Source organism: Thamnophis elegans, chromosome 3, assembly GCF_009769535.1.
Source record: "Thamnophis elegans isolate rThaEle1 chromosome 3, rThaEle1.pri, whole genome shotgun sequence".
Lineage (NCBI taxonomy): Eukaryota > Metazoa > Chordata > Lepidosauria > Squamata > Colubridae > Thamnophis > Thamnophis elegans.
In genome coordinates, this window is record NC_045543.1 from 1,490,708 (window position 1) to 1,511,597 (window position 20,890).

The 20,890-nt window shown below is 43.1% G+C and overlaps 2 protein-coding genes across 3 annotated transcripts in view; one reads left to right on the plus strand and one right to left on the minus strand.

The window, feature by feature from the left end:
- The window catches only part of EIPR1 (EARP complex and GARP complex interacting protein 1), a 76,110-nt gene extending 67,833 nt beyond the window's left edge, over positions 1–8,277 (minus strand). Inside the window, exons 1-2 of the mRNA XM_032212787.1 lie at positions 8,019–8,277; positions 2,990–3,073 (exon numbers count right to left, since the gene is read on the minus strand). Of these exons, the coding sequence (XP_032068678.1) occupies positions 2,990–3,073; positions 8,019–8,060 (126 nt within the window). The 5' untranslated portion in view covers positions 8,061–8,277. The remainder of the gene's footprint in view (positions 1–2,989; positions 3,074–8,018) is intronic.
- A 130-nt stretch (positions 8,278–8,407) lies between these two features.
- The window catches only part of TRAPPC12 (trafficking protein particle complex 12), an 87,678-nt gene continuing 75,195 nt past the window's right edge, over positions 8,408–20,890 (plus strand). Inside the window, exons 1-5 of one of the 2 annotated variants that reach the window (XM_032212785.1) lie at positions 8,408–8,530; positions 8,604–9,213; positions 10,054–10,129; positions 13,284–14,505; positions 17,422–17,538. In XM_032212785.1, coding sequence (XP_032068676.1) covers positions 13,291–14,505; positions 17,422–17,538 — 1,332 coding nt within the window. In that variant the 5' untranslated portion in view covers positions 8,408–8,530; positions 8,604–9,213; positions 10,054–10,129; positions 13,284–13,290. The remainder of the gene's footprint in view (positions 8,531–8,603; positions 9,214–10,053; positions 10,130–13,283; positions 14,506–17,421; positions 17,539–20,890) is intronic. The other variant, XM_032212786.1, reaches the window with a different exon arrangement.

A 20,890-nucleotide genomic window follows, 5' to 3' on the forward strand; every position in this document is an offset into this window, starting at 1 on the left:
GCTCCACAACATATCTTTAGAATTATTTTTTAAAGACCTTTCTGCTGTTGCTAAACCTTTATCTACTCCAAAAATTTTACCAATATATTTTGAACAATTTTTCCATGAACTTCTCATCTGGACCAGTTTACTTTCTCCTCCCATATGTACAAGTTTGAGCCCAGAAATAATTACTGAATTCTGGACCCTGCTTTAGAGATTTAATAGACGACGGGCATTAGAAATTTTTTATAGTGACACCAAAGCTCTGATATGGCTGTCTCTATATCCTTCTCCTTTCATGTTCAGATGCACTTAGAAAAAAAAATCCACCTATTCAAAGAGGCTTTAAATATTTAATGATCTATGATTCATAAACTTGTTTTCTTTTCTGAAATCCTTACAGAAGTGCAGGACAAGAAAAGAATTCTTATTAGTCTGCTCTCAGGCCAGCACTAAAAAGAAGTGCATCAGACATTAATACATTTACTAAACCCTTTTCTTTCGACTTAATTCCTTAATACAGCTTGGTAGCTGAAGTCAAAACCAAAGATCTTAGGGATTTCCTGCAACACACTTTCTCTCTGACCCTAAGGACTAACTAATGACTTTTCCTCCATCCTTGTTAAAATGGGAGGACAAGAAGAAAGGTCGGGAGGAAAGGTGAGGAATGGGGAGACAGGGTTGTGTTGAATGACAGCCCTTTTAAAGGCAGCCACCCAAACTAGTTACTAAAGAACCCTGGTCCAACTACTCTTACAAATAAGTCTTCACAAAAAAAGGCAGAGTTCCCATGAAAGACCAAAACCAAAACAGCACTGGACCAGGTGATTAAAAAAAAAATTCTTCTTGGCAGATGTGCAATACTGCATTCCCTCCAGAGTAGGAGTACAACAGATTTTTAAAAAAAAACCAAATTTGTATTCCACTGAAAGCTGCAGATATTCTAAGTGTATTGTAACAACACAACACAATATTGTAAGTTATCTGAAGCCATACAATAAACAAGCAAACAACGTCATTCTATTCCATGGATGGAAACAGGATTGCAAGCCTTGGTAATTCTTTTTTTTTCCCCCTTTTAATTATATAGCAGAAAACCTCACAAAACGTTTTATTTCTCTGACAAGCACTCTATGAAGCAGAAGATGCTGTGGGATTCTCCTTGATTATCCCCTCCACTCTCCATTTTCACCAGCTTGCTTATGATAGCTGAATGTTAATGAGCTGAATGCAGTTGAAATCCCCTCCCCTCCCCAACCCAAAGCTTTATGAGTTAAGATCCCTTCAAGGGATTCCACCCACAATAGCTCTTTGCCCGAGAGCTGAATTGCAACCTGGGTGTCAAGCCGCCATCTGCCATGAAATGCACAAAGATCCGCCGTTGCCTGACCTAGGCTGAGAGAGATCAGTTCTGTTAAATTATAAGCAGCCGTGATAGAGGCTCATGACACTCCTTATAGATTAATCACTGACTCCATAGCCGATCGCTTCAAGCACCGCCAAAGGCCATTAACCCTCTCTGCTCATTAGCATCCAGGGAAAGTGCCCTACGCCTCAATTATTAATGCTGGTACACATAAGAGGGGAAGCAGGGGTGGGAAAAAGAGAAATTATTGGTAGAATGCCGAGAAACAACCAGGAAGTCTGAATCACAGCAATATTTTAATACCTTTTGACAGCATAGAATAACTTTAGGAACCGAGGTGCATAACTATCTGCTGACTTACCAAACATGGCTGATTCAACTCCTGCAGATTTATAAAGAGATAAACATATTATCTAAGGCAGTGACCCCCCCCCCAACCTTTTTGGCACCAGGGACCAGTTTTGGGAGAGGGAAATGTTTTCAGTTTCGTTCACTCACCTGTCCCCCCCACTGACCTCCAGCTGTGCGGCCCAGTTCCTAAGAGGCCATGCACCAGTACTGGTTAATGGCCTGGGGATTGGGGATCAAAGGCATAAGGCTATCACATACCACAGCACCTCATCCCTGGTTTTCCCTTTAACATCTAACAGCAATGTGACATAATATAATATCTATTACATCTCCCTGTTAGTATGAAATACATTACTTTGAGGATGGGTAGAGCCGAGGTGGCGCAGTGGTTAAATGCAGCACTGCAGGCTACTTCAGAACTGACTGCAGTTCTGCAGTTCGGCTATTCTAATCTCACCGGCTCAAGGTTGACTCAGCCTTCCATCCTTCTGAGGTGGGTAAAATGAGGACCCGGATTGTTGTTGGGGGCGATATGCTGACTCTGTAAACCGCTTAGAGAGGGCTGAAAGCCCTATGAAGTGGTATATAAGTCTAACTGCTATTGCTATTGGATACCAAGACTTTGCAACAATAAATATCTGCCCTACTGGAGGGAGGAGCCTGCTCAGCTTTTCTAAGCCTATGAAATTACTTGGACAAATATTCAAACTTTGCCTGTCTGAATTTTATAATAATTCCTAAGCAATTCTAGCCATGAACTATTTTGCTTTTCCTTTTGCCTCTAGTTTAACATGAGACATATTGTACACCCCTTGAAAATAATCCTATGAAGACAAGATATCCTTTGAAAAGTTTGGAAGAAGTGTTTCAGGCATTATATGAGACTGTATATCTCTGCTAATAAAAGTAGTTGACTTTTACAGGTTCTGGCAAAAGATGCTATTTTCTAAAGGAATCCCTCATTCACATTAATATGACTGTTCCTCCAAGATATTTCTAACACTACACTTCCAATTATCTACTAAAGTTCCAATCATGTCCTTAAATGTCTCTCTCTTGAGTTTCCAGTTACATGTTAATTATGTAGACAAGTCTCTGTTGCACATCTCATTCTAGGCCAAGTATTAAATATTATCACAAACAGGGTTCTTTGGTCTCCCAAAACACACAACACCTATTTTATAAGCAAAAATTCTGTCTAAAGTTTGGTAAGAAAAAAATATATTATTCAATTAAAGGCTTTCAAAGCAATTCTGTTTTTACATTCATGCAAGATTTCTGCAAGTTTACCTGGTTATCATATTTAAGAGACTGAGTTCCAACCAGAAATCGTATTGCGTCTGTTTCTGCAGTTTGTGGGGTCAGCGCTCGTGCCTAGAAAATTGTGAAAAATACAAACGGAGTCATATCCAGCACATTTCAGTGTCTTGAAAAATAATGACATCATTCATTATGACACTTTTAAAAATATATCTCATACGTCCGTATTTTTCAAATACAATTCAAAATGAGTTTATTTTCTATCTTTTGGCACGAAAAGCTGATTTATGGCCAAAAAGTATAAAAGGCATTTTCAGTATGCACTTTTCTTTCATTTATGGGAAATGTGCATGAAAGTGAGAGTAACTACACAGATGTTCAAATTTAAATATTTTGCAGAAAGGGCCATTGAAGGAGAAGATTTAATGTTAATGTTGACCAAGAAAAAACAATCAGATGTATTTTTTTTAAAAACCAAACAAACTTAAGTTTAACTGAAGAACATACAGAATTGGATTCAATCCAAATTAATCTTTCTCCCGTCGAAAATTATATAGCTAGTAAAATGTATGCCTGGAAAAATAAAATCCATCCACCATTTCCAAGACAGTTCAATTGCGTTACCCGCAGTATTTATAAACCATTCACCATGAAGTACAATACAAATGCACCTTTGAATCACTAGCAGACTGCTACAGGTAAAGTACTTTGTTTTCAACAAAGGGGATAGATATAAGAGTTATGGTACGACACCTAAGCTAGTTCCTGAATAGTTGTAGCTGCTAATTTAAATGTTAGGGAAGACTATAATTGAGAACAGAGTGATTAATACAGGTATTCAATGCTGAGGAGATTTAAAACTTAGGTAAAGAAATCATTTTTTGGTTCCTTATAACTTGCAAGTCAACCTATTTCTTCAAACCAAAGATAAAGAGACATTACTGATTTCTAAATAAAAACCCAACTTTAATTGTATTTACTCAAAAGATGCATCGGTTTGTTTCAGTGGGATGTCTTTCACAGAAGGCAGCTTTGGAATGTAGCCACCGAAGTTCTTACAAAGACAGATAAAACTAGAGGCATTTTTATAGCCATATGCTTACAAATTAGCAAAGTGGAAGCAATTATGAGTTCCTTTAGGAAGATGCTCAGGACTGCTGTGCTTTAAGGGCATCCTTGGCATAAACATCTTCTGGGGAGGCATAGGCACACTCAGGCAGCCAGGAAAAGACCGCAGAAGTGGCTGGGACCAAACCTTCAAGAGGGATAGCTGCTTGAAAGATCCAAATACAATACAGGTACTCCTCGACGTATAAGCACAACTGAGCCCAAAATTTATGTCGCTGAGAAATGTGTTAAGTTAGTCTTGCCTCATTTTACGACCTTTCCTATCATAGTTGTTAAGCGAGTCACTGCAGTTGATAAGTTATTAACCTAATTGTTAAGTGAATCTCGCCCCCACCACCCCCCAATTGACTTTGCTTGTCAGAAGGTTGCGAAAAGGGATCACCTGACCTCAGGACAACTGCAATGGTCATAAGTATGATCCAGTCGCTAAGCGAGTAAATTTTGATCACATGATGGTGGGGATGCTGCAAAGGTCATAACTCTGAAAAATGGTCGCAAGTCACTTTGTTCAATGCCATTGTAACTTTGAATGGTCATTAAAAGAACTGTTGTAAGTCGAGGATTACCTGCAGTGGGCTCCAAGAATCGATCCTTCATAATGGTTTCCTCAGCCCTAGCAGGTAACTTTGAGTTGCAGGATTTGATACTTTAGGATTGCAGGCCTACATTACACAAATTGTCCTCGGTCAATTGTCCCGCAACCATTTGATGTTACAATGGCGCTGAATGGTGGTGATGACCAGTCTTTGGAATTCCTTTCCGACTGGTACCTCTCACACAGCCTCAGTTTACAACCACACCATTTAATAACAGAAATTCCCAATTGCTGTTTTAAGTTGAAGATGCCTATATCCAAACTGTACTTGAACCAGGACAGAAATACATTGAATTATGTAACAGGTTTAATCTCAGTGGAACTAAGGGTTCCTCCAAAATAATGCTAGCCACAATTCAAGGCAATCTGCATTGTACAAATATTTATTTATCATATAGCAATAGCAGTTAGACTTATATCCCGCTTCATAGGGCTTTCAGCCCTCTCTAAGCGGTTTACAGCGTCAGCATATCGCCCCCAACAACAATCCGGGTCCTCATTTCACCCACCTCGGAAGGATGGAAGGCTGAGTCAACCCTGAGCCGGTGAGATTTGAACAGCCGAACTGCAGAACTGCAGTCAGCTGAAGTAGCCTGCAGTGCTGCATTTAACCACTGCGCCACCTCGGCTCTCTGAAAGGATGGGAAAACTAGCAATAGCAATAGCAGTTAGACTTATATGCCACTTCATAGGGCTTTCAGCCCTCTCTAAGCGGTTTAACCACTGAGCCAAGGTGGCGCAGTGGTTAAATGCAGCACTGCAGGCTACTGCTAGATCAGCAGGTCAGCGGTTCAAATCTCACCGGCTCAGGGTTGACTCAGCCTTCCATCCTTCCGAGGTGGGTAAAATGAGGACCCAGATTGTTGGGGGCAATATGCTGACTCTCTGTAAACCGCTTAGAGAGGCCTGGAAGGCCTATGAAGCGGTATATAAGTCTACTGCTATATATTGCTATTACAGAGTCAGCATATCGCCCCCAACAACAATCTGGGTCCTCATTTCACCCACCTCGGAAGGATGGAAGGCTGAGTCAACCCTGAGCCGGTGAGATTTGAATAGCCGAACTGCAGAACTGCAGTCAGCTGAAGTAGCCTGCAGTGCTGCATTTAACCACTGCGCCACCTCGGCTCACACATATGAAGTGTGAAAAAATTTCAAGAACCAAGACAGAATTGTTTAGCCATTTTTTTTCTATAAAAGGAAACCAGGTGCATACTCTGAAGATTTGACTGCCTGTCAAGGATCCTGAAAGTAACTCTCATGTTTATTTTCACTTTATTTTAAGAAGCCGAAGTGAAAGCCAGCAATAAAAGGTGAAATTCTGGTGCAGATCTCACAAACGAACAGCTTGCTGAGAGACATTTTTGTACAATATTTTAGAACTGTCTCATGTAATTATCTTTGGTATTCCACCCGTGACTTGAGTGACATCAGTTTAAGCCATTTAAGGCAAAGTTAAGAGGCTAGTCTGCACGATTTCAGGTGAAATAGTCTTGCAGCTTGGGAGTTTGGTGCAATATCTCAATGGAAATTTTATCCGTTATGTACAAGGTCCACTGGTAGAAGAAAATATTTGTAGATCAGGGTTGAACTGTGAGTTAAGGTTCTCTAAATGGGAGCCCAACAATCAAGATGTTACTGTACTCAAAGCATTCTATTAACAGAAGCATTACATATTATTCCTGTTGGAATTAAGGAATACTATGCATTGTTGAATAAATGTTCAATAATAAATACAAGGGTTGAATTTTTAGACAATGTGAACCTTTTGGCATGCAAATAATTAAATGGCAAAAACTGCATTTCATGTATATTTAAACACAAACTATGGGTCTTTAGTTGTCTTTGGTGGCAATTAGTTATCAGTAGGCTTATTTTATTGTGCACTTTTATGCAGCTAAAAATAATATTGTTTTTGGAGGCAGCTTCTCTCAATAATTTTAAAAGTTATTTTTGGTGGCTTTATATCATTCTCAGAAAGATTTTAGCTAACCTTTCCAGACTATCTCAAACTCTAAATCATAAATCCTGATTCCATAATACACACTAATTATTCCAAAAGTGCAAAACGCTAAAAATATCCTAGTTTCTTTCACAGGCCTTATTACAAAAGGAGACGCAGAAAAGTCTACAGTAATCTATTCCAACTTCATGAAAAGTTATGTTATTCACGAATAACAAGACCTGTTTAAAAGGCACAAAGGCCACTTTTGACTTTTAATACAGGTCTTGCCATTTGGAATACCTCTACATAGAAAGAGATATTGGACATGTATTTCTTAATGAGATGTGTTTCACATTTAGCACACTAACGAATACATAAATTTCATTAGACTTGCAGGTGACAGTTACTTGCCTTCTGTAAATTGACTTATTTATGTATTGGGTCATATCTACCAGCTTACCTTTCCTTTTAGGCAATTTGCAAAGCATTCTTTGCACTAATTTCTCCCAGAACAACTCCTCTGTAAAATTGGCTACGTTGAAAGAGGCTTGCAACAAAGTCATCCTATATTGGTATCCATAATTGCAAGTGCATGCCTATTCCTGTGATAATTTTTTTTATATTTTAAACACATAAGCACATCAACAAAAACAGACACATAACTTAAAAACAACATAGGAACCATAAGTTCCATCGTGTATCATACAGCAGTTCCGAATTGGTTTCTTTGCAGTTAGTGTTTTCCCTTCTATACATTTCTATCTTGCGTTCGTAATCTCCTTATTCGTTATCCATTTTTATGTACATTTCTTTATTTAAACTTAGCTACTTATGACCAAATATTATTTACCTATATTATGCTTTATATTTTTACTGTCATTTATTCTCTTACATACAGTTATAGGTATACATTCACATAATTGTTCTTTTTCTTTGCCATTCTTATATTATTATTATCCCATTTGAAAAGTTATAAGGCAGTGTTTCTCAACCTTGGCCACTTGAAGATGTCCGGACTTCAACTCCCAGAATTCCCCAGCCAGCATTCGCTGGCTGGGGGATTCTGGGAGTTGAAGTCCCGGACATCTTCAAGTGGCCAAGGTTGAGAAACACTGGCCTAGATCATTCTTTATGTGTGGACTTCGACTCCCAGAATCCTTTGCAATGAGGATCATGGTGGCTGGGGAATTCTGGGAGTTGAAGTCCCGGACATCTTCAAGTTGCTAAGGTTGAGAAACACTGTTATAAGGTATAGTTTAAAAGTGCATGCCTGTTCCTAACAACTGAATGGGAGGAAAAAAAACCGACAAAAATCTAGGGGAAAAAATAATTAATTCTGTTATGATGAACTTTTGCATTAAACAAAAAAAATCCACCATTTTCTGATTTACCTGGAATTCCAGCCCATAAATCACAGGAGCATCATCTTCCATGGCTGCTGCTGCAGCAGCGTCAGCTACCGCCACCTTCCTCCAACCCCGCCCCGGCACAAACACTCCTCCGCCTCTTTCCACCTCTTTTTTCCCCCCTCCTTCTTCTTCTTCTTCTTCTTCCCCTCTTTCGAAGAACAAGAAGGCGAATCTACAACAAAACGCCTTGGGCCCACTTCGGCCTCCGTACTTCTTTCACTTCCGGGGAGAGGCGTGGCGCGCCGAAGACGCCCCTTCACGTAAAGGAGGCAGAAAGCGGCTCGATAAGGGAAGAGAGGTTGGATGCGCAGGCGCACTAGGCGAAGAGTGGCTCGATAGGGGAGATTGGATGCGCAGGCGCACTAGGCGAAGAGTGGCTCGATAGGGAAGAGAGGTTGGATGCGCAGGCGCACTAGGCGAAGAGTGGCTCGATAGGGAAGAGAAGTTGGATGCGCAGGCGCACTAGGCGAAGAGTGGCTCGATAGGGAAGAGAAGTTGGATGCACTAGGCGAAGAGTGGCTCGATAGGGAAGAGAAGTTGGATGCGCAGGCGCACTAGGGAAGAGAGGTTGGATGCGCAGGCGCACTAGGCGAAGAGTGGCTCGATAGGGAAGAGAGGTTGGATGCGCAGGCGCGCTAGGCGAAGAGTGGCTCGATAGGGAAGAAAAGTCGAATGCGCAGGCGCACTAGGCGAAAGCGGCTCGATAGGGAAGAGAAGTTGGATGCACTAGGCGAAGAGTGGCTCGATAGGGAAGAGAAGTCGGATGCGCAGGCGCACTAGGCGAAGAGTGGCTCGATAGGGAAGAGAAGTTGGACGCGCAGGCGCACTAGGCGAAGAGTGGCTCGATAGGGAAGAGAAGTTGGATGCGCAGGCGCACTAGGCGAAAGCGGCTCGATAGGGAAGAGAAGTCGAATGCGCAGGCGCACTAGGCGAAAGCGGCTCGATAGGGAAGAGAAGTTGGATGCGCAGGCGCACTAGGCGAAGAGTGGCTCGATAGGGGAGAGAAGTCGGATGCGCAGGCGCACTAGGCGAAGAGTGTCTCGATAGGGAAGAGAGGTTGGACGCGCAGGCGCACTAGGCGAAGAGGCTTTTCCTTTGCAAATTCGGTTTCCCTGCCGTAGTTTAGATGGGGCGCCGTGGCTGCCGCTGCTGTCATTGGAAGTAAAGCGCCAGAGAGGTGAGGGAATGTCCTCCTCCATTGCTTTTTCCCCTCCTTTATCCTTTTGGTCATTTAAGGAGGCTTATATATAATCAGGACGTCCAGCAACAGCGGGTGAGAGGTGGGTCTCAATGGCACCTGTGTCCCTGTTGGGTTTGAATGGAGCTGCTGGTGCAAAGACAGAACAAAACCCAGGCAGAGTATTAACAAAAAAAAACCTATATTTTTTTCCTAGGATTCTTCAGTTATTTGGTTGATGGTGGTGGGGGTTGCTTCCCCCCCCCTTTTATTTGAAGTTTCAGGGTAGTTTGGAAATCAGCCATGGGAAATGCAGGTTTCTGCAGCTGAGAAACAGGATTATCCCCCACTGGCCTCTTAAGGAAATGGGTTCAAAAGTGGGCAGGAGAAGTGCAATTCTCTGGGATAGAAGAGGTGCTTCAAAATGAACGTTTCTTAATGTTAATTGCGTGCATGTTATCTATAAAACTGTGTGTCACTCATAGGCAATATCTTCAGGATTCATATAAGATCAGTGTTTCTCAACCTTGGCCACTTGAAGATGTCCTGGACTTCAACTCCCAGAATTCCCCAGCCAGCGAATGCTGGCTGGGGAATTCTGGGAGTTGAAGTCCGGACATCTTCAAGTAGCCAAGGTTGAGAAACACTGTTATAAGGTATATTTTAAAAGTGCATGCCTGTTCCTAACAATTGCTGGCTGGGGAATTCTGGGAGTTGAAGTCCAGACATCTTCAAGCGGCCAAGGTTGAGAAACACTGATATAGATCGATGTTCATTATTCATTTGATGTGTCTTGATAATTGCAGAAGTTAGCAAAATAACAAATGCTGTATTTTACAGATGGGTTCTTGAGGAAGAGCGAAAGTGGTTATGCCTTCAACTCTAAAGACATACTTCGCCGGAGCAAACGTAAAAGGTACGTTTTAATTGTACATCCGTTCTTTCAGAAATGAAAATGCGGCAAAGGTCAGATATAATGGGGGGCTCCTGATTTTGTTCTCTGCAGAAGGACTCTGTTTCTGATTTCGTCGTAAAGACTTGCCTTGTTAAAATGTATTAATTGTTCCTGCATGCATTTTGATAGCTGCCTTTAACATACATACATACATACATACATACATACATACATACATACATACATACATACATAAGATTTTTACAACCCCCGGTATGCCCAAATGTGGGAGGAAGATCACTACTTCCGTTCTCTGTCCTTCAGCTCGTCACAAGAGACCATCCAGGCAGAAACCCAATATTTTTACTGTTGCCTTTTTGTTACATTTGTTTTTTATTTGTGCTGATAAATAAATAAAGGGAGACTAGTATAGATCTATTTCAAGCTATTTAGCTCTCATCAGCTAGCCATACCCTTACTGGGATTCGAACCTGGTCTATATTACATACTAGGCAGACATCTTAGCCATTAGGCCACAGGCTCTTATCCGTTATCAGCGAGGCCAGGGTGAAAGGTATCATTCATATATATATATATATATATATGTATGTATGTATGTATGTATGTATGTATATATATATCCTGCGTGTGAGTATACACTGCATGTATATCATAGTTAGTGGGATGTTGGCTTGCAAGGTAGTCTCTGAACTAGAATTCCTAATTTGCATTGAAAAACATAAATATGCTCGAGGTAGTACTAAGTTTCAATTGTGTTTGTGGCAAACGTGTCAAAATTTTATTTTTTTTATTTAAGTATTTATGCCACCAACAGACATTAGATGGTTTCCAAGTAAAACAAAATAAAACATTAAATATTAAAATAATAAATATAAATCATCCCAAAGGTGCTTTTTCAAGAGGCAACTGGATTTATTTTTCTTTGAAGATGTTTCCCTTCTCATCCAAGAAGCTCATTGGATGAGAAGCGAAACGTTTTCAAAGAAAAACAGAAAAGTTAGTTGCCTCTTGAAAAAGCATCTTTGGGACAAGTAGGACCTGGATGATTGAGAATCTCTATAGACACTAAATATTAATGTTAAAATTTACTTACAATAAACAAAGAAGGCAAGGAAAGGAGCAAGATGCACATGGGGTAGAAGTGGAATCTTATCTCAATCTATTAACCATCTCCGGTACAATACACCGCCATTGGGGTCCCAAGCCAATTGGCAAAAGCCAGGTTTTCAAGCTCTTTCGGAAAGCCAAAAGGGTGGGTTCAGATCTGAACTTGGGGGCCACAATGTTTCAGAGCATGGGAGGCATAACAGAAAATGCTCTTCACCTGCCAGAGATAATTACTTGGCCCATGAGCTCCATAGTATGACCCTTCTGCTGTGATGGGTAGAATGGGTCAATCCCATTGGGGTGAGACAGTTCCTCAGATAACCTGGGCCAATGTGCCAAATAGAGAATGTGGATATAAAATTAAGGGTGTTTTCTATTTTAATAAAGTTTTATATGATAGCCACAATTGACTTGATGGCTACATGATGCAATGGACAATAAAAAGTCAACATGGACCACCTGGTGATGACCATTTTGTTTATGATGCACTGTGAAAATGTTCCAAAAGTGCCGGTCACTTTTCTCATAATCAGTAGGGTATTTTATATGTGGTACTGATAGGACTTGTATAAATCTGCTAACACAGTTTAGTCCTTGTGTTTTTAAAAACCATAATATGAACGCCTTAGTTTATCAAAGCCATGAAGGATGACGAAGGTCAATATCCATGGACATCTTTGCTGACAACTATGGCGTATGAAAACTTCAAAAAATAGTGAATGGGGTTGTTATAAATTAGGTCTCTCTCTCTCCCCCCCCCCCACATGTTTAAATTCAGATGGTCCATCTTAAATTCAGCTGTTAATCAGAATTGTGATTTACATTTTTTTATTGTGCCTGAATTTATTATATTTCAAGTTAAATGGTTTTTTGTTCGTTTTTTTGTTCTTTCTGGTTCTTATCTGTTCTTTCACCTATAGAATCTGCAAAAGAGCTGGGGAGAGGGAAACAAATAAATTAATAATTGAAGTCCTAATGTGCTGCCTAGGTGACAGGAGGTTTAATCTATTAAGATCTGCCATCTTAGTAACTCTGTTCAATTTAGTGTTCGCTATCCAAGCCTTCTCATGCAGGATTTCCCTTCTTGTCTACTTGAAGTTTTTATTTTATTTTTCTTCTATTCCTCCTCACTCAGAGTTGTAATGCTATTCTGTCCGTCTGCATATGAATTTGGCCACTGGCAATCTCCCTTCCCCGTTTTCTGAACACAGAGATAGATCAGAATTCCACTAGAGAACATTTCAATCAGCTCTTCTTGCAGGAGAGATACTCAGTCTATGCCTTGAAGGTAGAGATTGTGTTGTCCAAGTCTGAATTTGTGACATTGCAAGCCAACCAAGTAGAATATAGTATATAGATAGCAGTTAGACTTATATACCGCTTCATAGGGCTTTCAGCCCTCTCTAAGCGGTTTACAGAGTCAGCATATTGCCCCCAACAACAGTCTGGGTCCTCATTTCACCCACCTCGGAAGGATGGAAGGCTGAGTCAACCCTGAGCCGGTGAGATTTGAACAGCCAAACTGCAGAACTGCAGTCAGCTGAAATAGCCTGCAGTGCTGCATTTAACCACTGCGCCACCTCGGCTCTGGATAAGGCAGTGGTTCCCAAACTTGGCAACTTTAAGACTTGTGGACTTCAACTCCCAGAATTCTCCAGCCAGCTGCTGGCTGGAGAATTCTGGGAGTTGAAGTCCACAAGTCTTAAAGTTGCCAAGTTTGGGAACCACTGAGATAAGGCAAAGCGCTTTGTAGCACAATACTTTCCCAAGTGGAAAAATGGATAGTCAAGGAGACCAAAGGCCCCAGCTGGATCTATCCTATATTTTAGCCCGGTCAAGAGCTCATTGTTAAGATAGCTAGTATTTCAACCATTACTTTCATGCTAAGAAAAAAGAAAGTAGAAGGGGGGGGTAGGAAGTTATTAATAAAATGTTTTATACTTTGAACACAGTATTCTTAATTATTGCAGTGGCTGTGTATATTGTTGCTTTATGCATAAATCATCCTGCATGTATACTGATCAGTAGCAATTTCTTTTTTATGTAGAAGAAGTATGGAGAAACAAGAAAACAATGTTGAAGACATTGGAGTAAGAAGTCCGAACGCGATGGCTGACATTTGTGATATCCAACAGGAGGCTTCTGAGGAACTTCTGTTCCACGAAGAAACCATTGATCTGGGAGGAGATGAATCTGCATCTGAAGAAAACGGAAACGTTGCAGACGACTCCAGTAACTTCATAGATAAACTGAGTGAGCACATGATGGAGAGCGTCCTGATATCTGATTCTCCAAATAACAGTGAAGATGATACCGGCGAGCTTGGCTGCCTGCAGGGAATAATCAAACAAATTGAAGCAAACGATACCGAAGCAATAGAAGGAGAGGAGCTTTTGGAGAGACACGAAGTCGTTAGAAATGAGAAGGACACAAAACTCGAAGCTGCTGCCAAAAGTATTTCCGATTCGAGAATTGACTATCAGTCCTCTTTAAATGAAAATCCAATTCAGACGCCAGCAAAAAACGAACTGGAAGGAGAATGTGACAAACTTTTAAAGTCTCCATCGAACATTGTTGAAGAAAGCAAACCAGAGGAAGTTGTTTCTGTTCCGGTTGTCATTAAATCACCAGATGACGCAGAACCTATTCCCATCTGTACCATCTTTAGCCAGGGAAACCAAACAACTGGCCAGCAACAGTTTCTCCATGATGGCTTTGAACCTCAAATGGTGAAATCACCCAGCCTTGGTGCTGTAAGCGAGACTCCGGTGAAAATTCATCCGCAGGTGGTTCAGCCTAGCCCAAGCCTAAGCAAATTCTTTGGGGAAGCCATTAGTAATAACACGTTAGCTTCTGATTTCTTTGATTCCTTTACTACGTCGTCCTTTATTTCGGTCAGCAACCCCAATGCCAGCGCATCTGTACCCGAACAGATGTCTTCTCTTGTAACAGTTGGGGAATTGCGTGACTCTGTTAAACATAAATACGCTCTTAAAAATGGAAGATCGGAACCTGGGAAATCTGCATCTTCTCCAGAAATATCTCAGTCCCCAAAGCCATTTTCCCAGATTCAAGCTGTTTTTCAAAGCGCCGATGACCCTTTTGCCTCCGTGCTGAACATGAGTGAGGTGGACAGAAGAAACGACGCGTGGCTTCCTAGTGAGGCAACTAGGAATGTGTTGATTTCAGTGGCCACCCAGCCGTATAATAATATTTTCATAGACAAGGAGAATGTGACCATGCCGGGATTAAAATTTGACAATATTCAGGTGAGAATCGTCTGGTGCTTTTAATCACTTGAAACCTCATCTGATAAATTCCAACACAGTGTCTGCTTTTACATGTCGCTTATGTTCCACCTTTCCATTAACAATAATGCTGCAGATGGATAACAATTATGAGACTGTATAGCCCGCCCAATCTGGAGCTCATGACAGTCAACCATGAGTTGATCAAGGCCTGAGTGAATGTCTGAAATTCCTCCAATCCAGGAACACGCTTGTTGATGTACCAGATGTAATTGTACAAAGTTCCTTTTGGGCGTAGCTGCCATCTCCTTTTGGAGCATGAGCTGTGAGTCCAAGAGGAACCCTAAATTTCATGCTAGCCTCATTTGGAAGTGCAATCTCATGAAAAAGTAAACACAGAATGTCTCCGGAATTAGGGAGGCCAAAAATGAAGCTACTGTGTATTCTCAGGATTGAGGCAGAGCCTGTTCCTCCTCATCCAGACCTGTGCAACCTCCAGGGATTAGGTCAAGGTTCAAGGTTCATTTTATTTATATGCCGCCCTATTCCCAGGCGGGACTCAGGGCGGCGCACAAACCCAAGGAGGGGAAGGGAAACACAAGAACTACAACAAAAAGTACAGGGAATTTAAAACAACCAACAGCCACACAGATCGAGAGGGGAAGGGAACTCATTGACCCCAGGCCTGCCGACACAGCCAGGTTTTAACGGCTTTTCGGAAGGCCTGGAGAGAGGTGAGGGTCTGAATCTCCGCGGGGAGCTCGTTCCAAAGGGCCGGAGCCGCCACAGAGAAGGCCCTCCCCCGGGTAGTGGCCAGATGACATTGGCTAGTAGACGGAACCCGGAGGAGGCCTAATCTGTGTGATCTAATGGGTCTTTGGGAGGTAATTGGCAGCAGGCAGTCTCTCAAGTACCCAGGTCCAATACCATGAAGGCCTTTATAAGTGGTCAGGATCTTTCAGCCATCCCATCCTTCTGAATCCACCACGTCACCTCATGCAGAACATGGTTTCTATGCTTCTGCCTCCCCATCACCTCTCCCACATCCCTCCAGCTTCTTGCCTGTCAACAAAGTGTACACACACACACACACACACCTCGATGTACTGTACATGCACACCAGCAATCCCCTACTCACCTAACACACAGCCTTATCCAGCCATTACCGCATCTGCCATCAGCTACTTGGCAGCCTATTGGGAGGAGCAAGTCATTGGCCCTCTAACTCTTGAGGTGGGGAGTGTTGCCATCCTGGAACACAAGTGGGTGGATAACAATACTGAAAGGTCAGAAAGATCAGTGTAAGCGTCCTTAGCCCAGCTCATCAGGAAGGGCACTGAGAAAGTTTCTGTGTACAACCCAGGGGTGGGTTTCTCGCCCCGTTCCAATCGATTCGGTTGGAACGGTGCCGGCGGCGTCCTCGTGCACGCACGCAGTGCACGCATGTGTACTAGCGCCTGTGCGATGCTCCAGCTGCTCCTGGAGGATCGCGCAGGCACTGTATGCGTCCTGCGCATGCATGGAAGCGCAGAACTCGTCAAAACCGAGTAAGAAACGCGGGTGGGCAGGTGGACCCTTCGGCGTTCCCGGAAGTTACTTACTTCCGGGTTCGCCGACCAACCGGTTCGCGGGGACCGCCGCGAACCGCCTGAAACCCACCCATGGTACAACCTGAGTGAAATAAATATTCCCAGACTTCCTAGAAATGACCTATGGTCTGTACAGTTCTCCTTCACAGATGGCCAGAGAGGAGGAGGATCTAATAAAGATTAGGTCCCTAGGATGGATGTAATCCTGTCCCTCTTGCTGTGGTCCCAGTTTAGAATGCCTAAAACGTAGTTCCTTTTTGTTTCGAGGAACATTTTTTTTTTGTCTTTTGCAGTGAAAACGACAAGAGGCCCAAATCTGGATTGAAAACCCAGCAGGCCCAAATGATTAATGTTCCTTCCCCTCACGGTATGCTCTGATATTGATCAGCATCCTGAGGTGGAGAAGAGAGACCTCACCCTCAGAGCTATGTAATTAGTCTTTTTATTTTGGCCCTCAGAAAAGCCAAGTCAGAACCTGCTGAGATCAAAGTAGAGACACAGATGAGGTCTTCAGTCAGGACCCCTCTCACTATTTCCTTGTGGAATGAAGAACCTCATCACTCTCCAAAAAGGTAGATTGGCTCCTGTTCTTTGGCCCACCTTGGTCCCTGTAACTATTATTTAACTATTATTATTAGAGCCGAGGTGGCTCAGTGGTTAGGGTGCAGTACTGCAGGCCACTTCAGCTGATTGCTATCTGCAGTTCAGCGGTTCAAATCTCACCGGCTCAAGGTTGACTCAGCTTTCCATCCTTCCGAGGTGGGTGAAATGAGGACCCGGATTGTTGTTGGGGGCAATATGCTGACTCTGTAAACCGCTTAGAGAGGGATGAAAGCCCTATGAAGTGGTATATAAGTCTAACTGCTATTGCTATTGCTAACTACAAAGTAATGTTTGAGCAGACTTGTAGTGTTCTAGACTTCTACTGTGTCTTCTCAGTATCTTCGAGTGGAATCAGCTAAACCTCATCCAGAGAATATGAACTGAAGAAATTTAAAGGACTTGGTATAGAGAATCTAAACCCAGTGTGAAATAAAAAGCTGTGTCGGAGAAAGTCAAGTATCCTCCTTAAAATAATGTTTTTCGATGATCTGCAAAAAGTTTCCTTTCACAGAAATAGATTGTATGACCAAGCATACCAAACACTTTTACTGAGATGGAATATCTTGAATATGTTTCATATATATATATATATACTAGATCAGTGTTTCTCAACCTTGGCAACTTTAAGTCCCGTGGACTTCAAGCTATGCTGGCTGGGGAATTCTGGGAGTTGAAGTCCACGGGACTTAAAGTTGCCAAGGTTAAGAAACACTGTGCTAGATATTATGTCCTTTTTTCCCATTAGGGCGATGCAGTTAAAGATTTAATGCTCCGCTTCCTTGGCGAACAGGCGGCAGCGAAGAGACAAGTTCTCAACACCAACTCCGTGGAGCAGTCTTTCCAGGGCTTAAAACAACTGATTGTAAGTAATACGGCGTTTCCTTTTGAGTTCTGATTCTTTGTGGATAGTTCCAGTCTAAAGATCTTGTTTACTCTTTTTTTAAAAATGTCTTGAAAGTGATTCAGTTCAGGATCTGCATTTTCAGATTTAGGAAATGGGCACTTATAGAATTTTATGATTGTGTTTCGGGCATTCTTACAAGGTGGCTGCTTGAAAGGTTTTCTTCCCATTAATAAAATAGTGGCTATAAGAGATAATGTCCAGTATCGTACATCAGGTTTTTAGAACATTAGCCTCATAAAAAGAGCAGAGACCTCTGTGAACCTGCTCCTTGAGGCAGCTACGTCATTTGCAAAGTTTATTTAGTAGATTTATTTATTGTATTGTATTGTATTGTATTATTTGTATGCCACCCTTCTCCGGGAGGACTCAGGGCGGCGAACAATTCAAGGGGGGAAAAAGGGGGAACATAAAAGACAAAATACAAATAATAAAAGTAGACAACAGTCGCACAACCATACATGTCGAGAGGGGAGGGAACTCATCACCCCCAGGCCTACCGGCAAAGCCAGGTTTTGACGGCTTTTCGGAAGGCCTGGAGAGAGGTGAGGGTCCGAATCTCTGCGGGGAGCTCAGTTCCAAGGGCCGGAGCTGCCACAGAGAAGGCTCTCCCCCGGGTGGTAGCCAGGTGGCATTGGCTGGTAGACGGAACCCGGAGGAGGCCAACCCTGTGAGATCTAATGGGTCTGTGGGAGGTAATTGGCAGCAAGCGGTCTCTCAAGTACCCAGATCCAATACCATGAAGGGCTTTATAAGTTACGACTATCACCTTGAAGCGTATCTGGAGACTGATCGGTAACCAGTGCAGCTCGCTGAGGATAGGTGTAACGTGGGTGTACCGAGGTGCACCCACAATCGCTCGCACGGCTGCGTTCTGGACGAGTTGAAGTCTCTGAATACTCTTCAAGGGCTGCCCCATGTAGAGCGCATTGCAGTAGTCCAGTCTTGAGGTCACGAGGGCGTGAGTGACTGTTGCGAGTGCCTCCCGGTCCAGGTAGGGACGCAACTGGTGCACCAGGCGAACCTGGGCAAATGCCCCCCTGGTCACAGCTGACAAATGGTGTTCTAAAGTCAGCTGTGGATCCAGGAGGACCCCCAAGTTGCGAACCCTGTCTGAGGGGCGTAGATTTTCACCCCCCAGCCTGAGTGATGGAATATTGACCAAGTTTTTGGGAGGGAAACACAACAGCCACTCAGTCTTGTCTGGATTGAGTACAAGCTTGTTAACCCCCATCCAGACCCTAACAGCCTCCAGGCACTGGCACATCATGTCAACCGCTTCACTGAGTTGGCACGGGGCGGACAGATACAGCTGTGTATCGTCCGCATATTTATTTAGTAGATTTATAGGCCGCCCAATCCCGGAGGACTCCGGGCGGCTAAAGTTCATTAGGCCACCTCAAGGCTCTTTCCTGATTTTTTTGTTTGTTTGTTTATTCAATTTATGTAGCTGCCCATCTCAAACAGTGACTCTGGGTGCAAGCAGGTTTGAGATTGGTTGCCCTGGGAAGCCTCAGCTATCCCAACAAGTGCCAACATGCATTCATTCACCCAGCTGCCTTCTCTCCCAGATGCCTGCACTGACCTTTCACCTCCTGCTTCCAGCCGCGTTGGCCTCACTACCTTTGCTGTCGTTTTTCCCCCCGGATTTCCCGGATTCTGTGGCAGATATTCCCTAGGCATGACTCTCAGAGCCTCTGTAAAGCCGCGTCGGCTTCATAAAGCTGCACTGTTTCCAAAGGCTCTCTGAAGTCTGCCTAGTCTTTGTAAAGCGGCCTTGTCTTCATGAGGCTGCGCCGTCTTTTCAAAGGCGTTATGAAGACAGCGCTGCCTTTGTAAACATGTGTTGTCTCCGGAAAGTCTTTGGAAAGACAATGCGGCTTGCAGAGGGGAGCACCGTTTTATAAAGACAGCTTAGCGTTCTGAAGACAACAAATGTGGCACGTTACTTCCGCTTCAGCAAAAGGTGAAATGTTGTTGTGGGGGAACCTGGGGAAGAAGGCAGCTGGGCGAATGGATGCTCGGTGGTGTTTGCTGGGGTTCACTGCTGGGGCACTCACGGGTAGGAAGCGTTAGGCAGAGAAACTGGAGCTCCAGGTAGAATCACGGCTTCACAGAAGGGACAAAAAGATCGTTGCAAAGAACTGAGAGAGAAGGCAGCTATGTTGCTTGCAATTGCTGGGGTGGGCGACTGAGGCTTCCTGGCACATGGCCAGCAGCCCCAGAGTCACACAGTTTTGGGACTGCTTGATTGTCCTGCAAGCAGGATGGAGAGTGGCCGAAAGGCAGAGATCGGGGGAGGTACGTGGGTGGATGGAGTCAGAGGCCGTCCCTTAACTCAGTGTTTCTCAACCTTGGCCACTTGAAGATGTCTGGACTTCAACTCCCAGAATTCCCCAGCCAGCGAATGCGAATGCTGGCTGGGGGATTCTGGGAGTTGAAGTCCAGACATCTTCAAGTGGCCAAGGTTGAGAAACACTGCCTTAACTTACTGAGGCTCAGAACGAGAAGGGACCAAGCTCAGAATGGCTTGGATTGGAGTGGGCGTTTGTGTAATGATTTATGATTCTCAATTAATGACCCACAGCAGAGATTGCTTTTGCAAATCGATGCAGTCACGTGTTCTCTCACTTTATGGCTGCGCTGATTGACAATGGCCGTCCCAATCTCAGTTGTAGTTGTAAGTCAAGGACTATCTGTAACAACGTGTTCACATTTATTTAGCACTAATAAACCTATCAGTGGCTAAGACGTTGAGCTTGTAGATCAGAAAGGTCAGCAGTTTGAATCCCTAGCGCCATGTAACTGAGTGAGCTCCCGTTACTTGTCCCAGTTTCTGCCAACCTAGCAGTTCGACAGCATGTAAAAAATGCAAGTAGCAAAATAGGAACCCGCTTTGGTGGGAAGGGAACAGCGTTCCTTGCATCTTCGGCATTTAGTCATACTGGCCATATGACCACGGAGACGTCTTTGGACAGCGCTGGCTCTTCGGCTTTGAAACGGAGATGAGCACTGCCCCCTAGAGTCAGGAACGCCTAGCACACATGTAGGAGGGGAACCTTTACTTTTAACTTACCTACCAAAGTAATACAGCTAGAGCACTTCTTTTTACTATTTAGTAGTTAGGTTTTGGTACAGCGGTAGGAGTAATCCTTTTTGCCAAACTGGGAAGAAAAATTAGATAGAAAAAATCATGAAAAACTAGACATGCTTGTTTCTGTAAAAGGAAGATTTATCCTAAATATACAGCACTATTTTTAGTTTCACAAACAAATAAGAGAGATAGCGAAAAGGTAGGTTTGAACTGTTATAT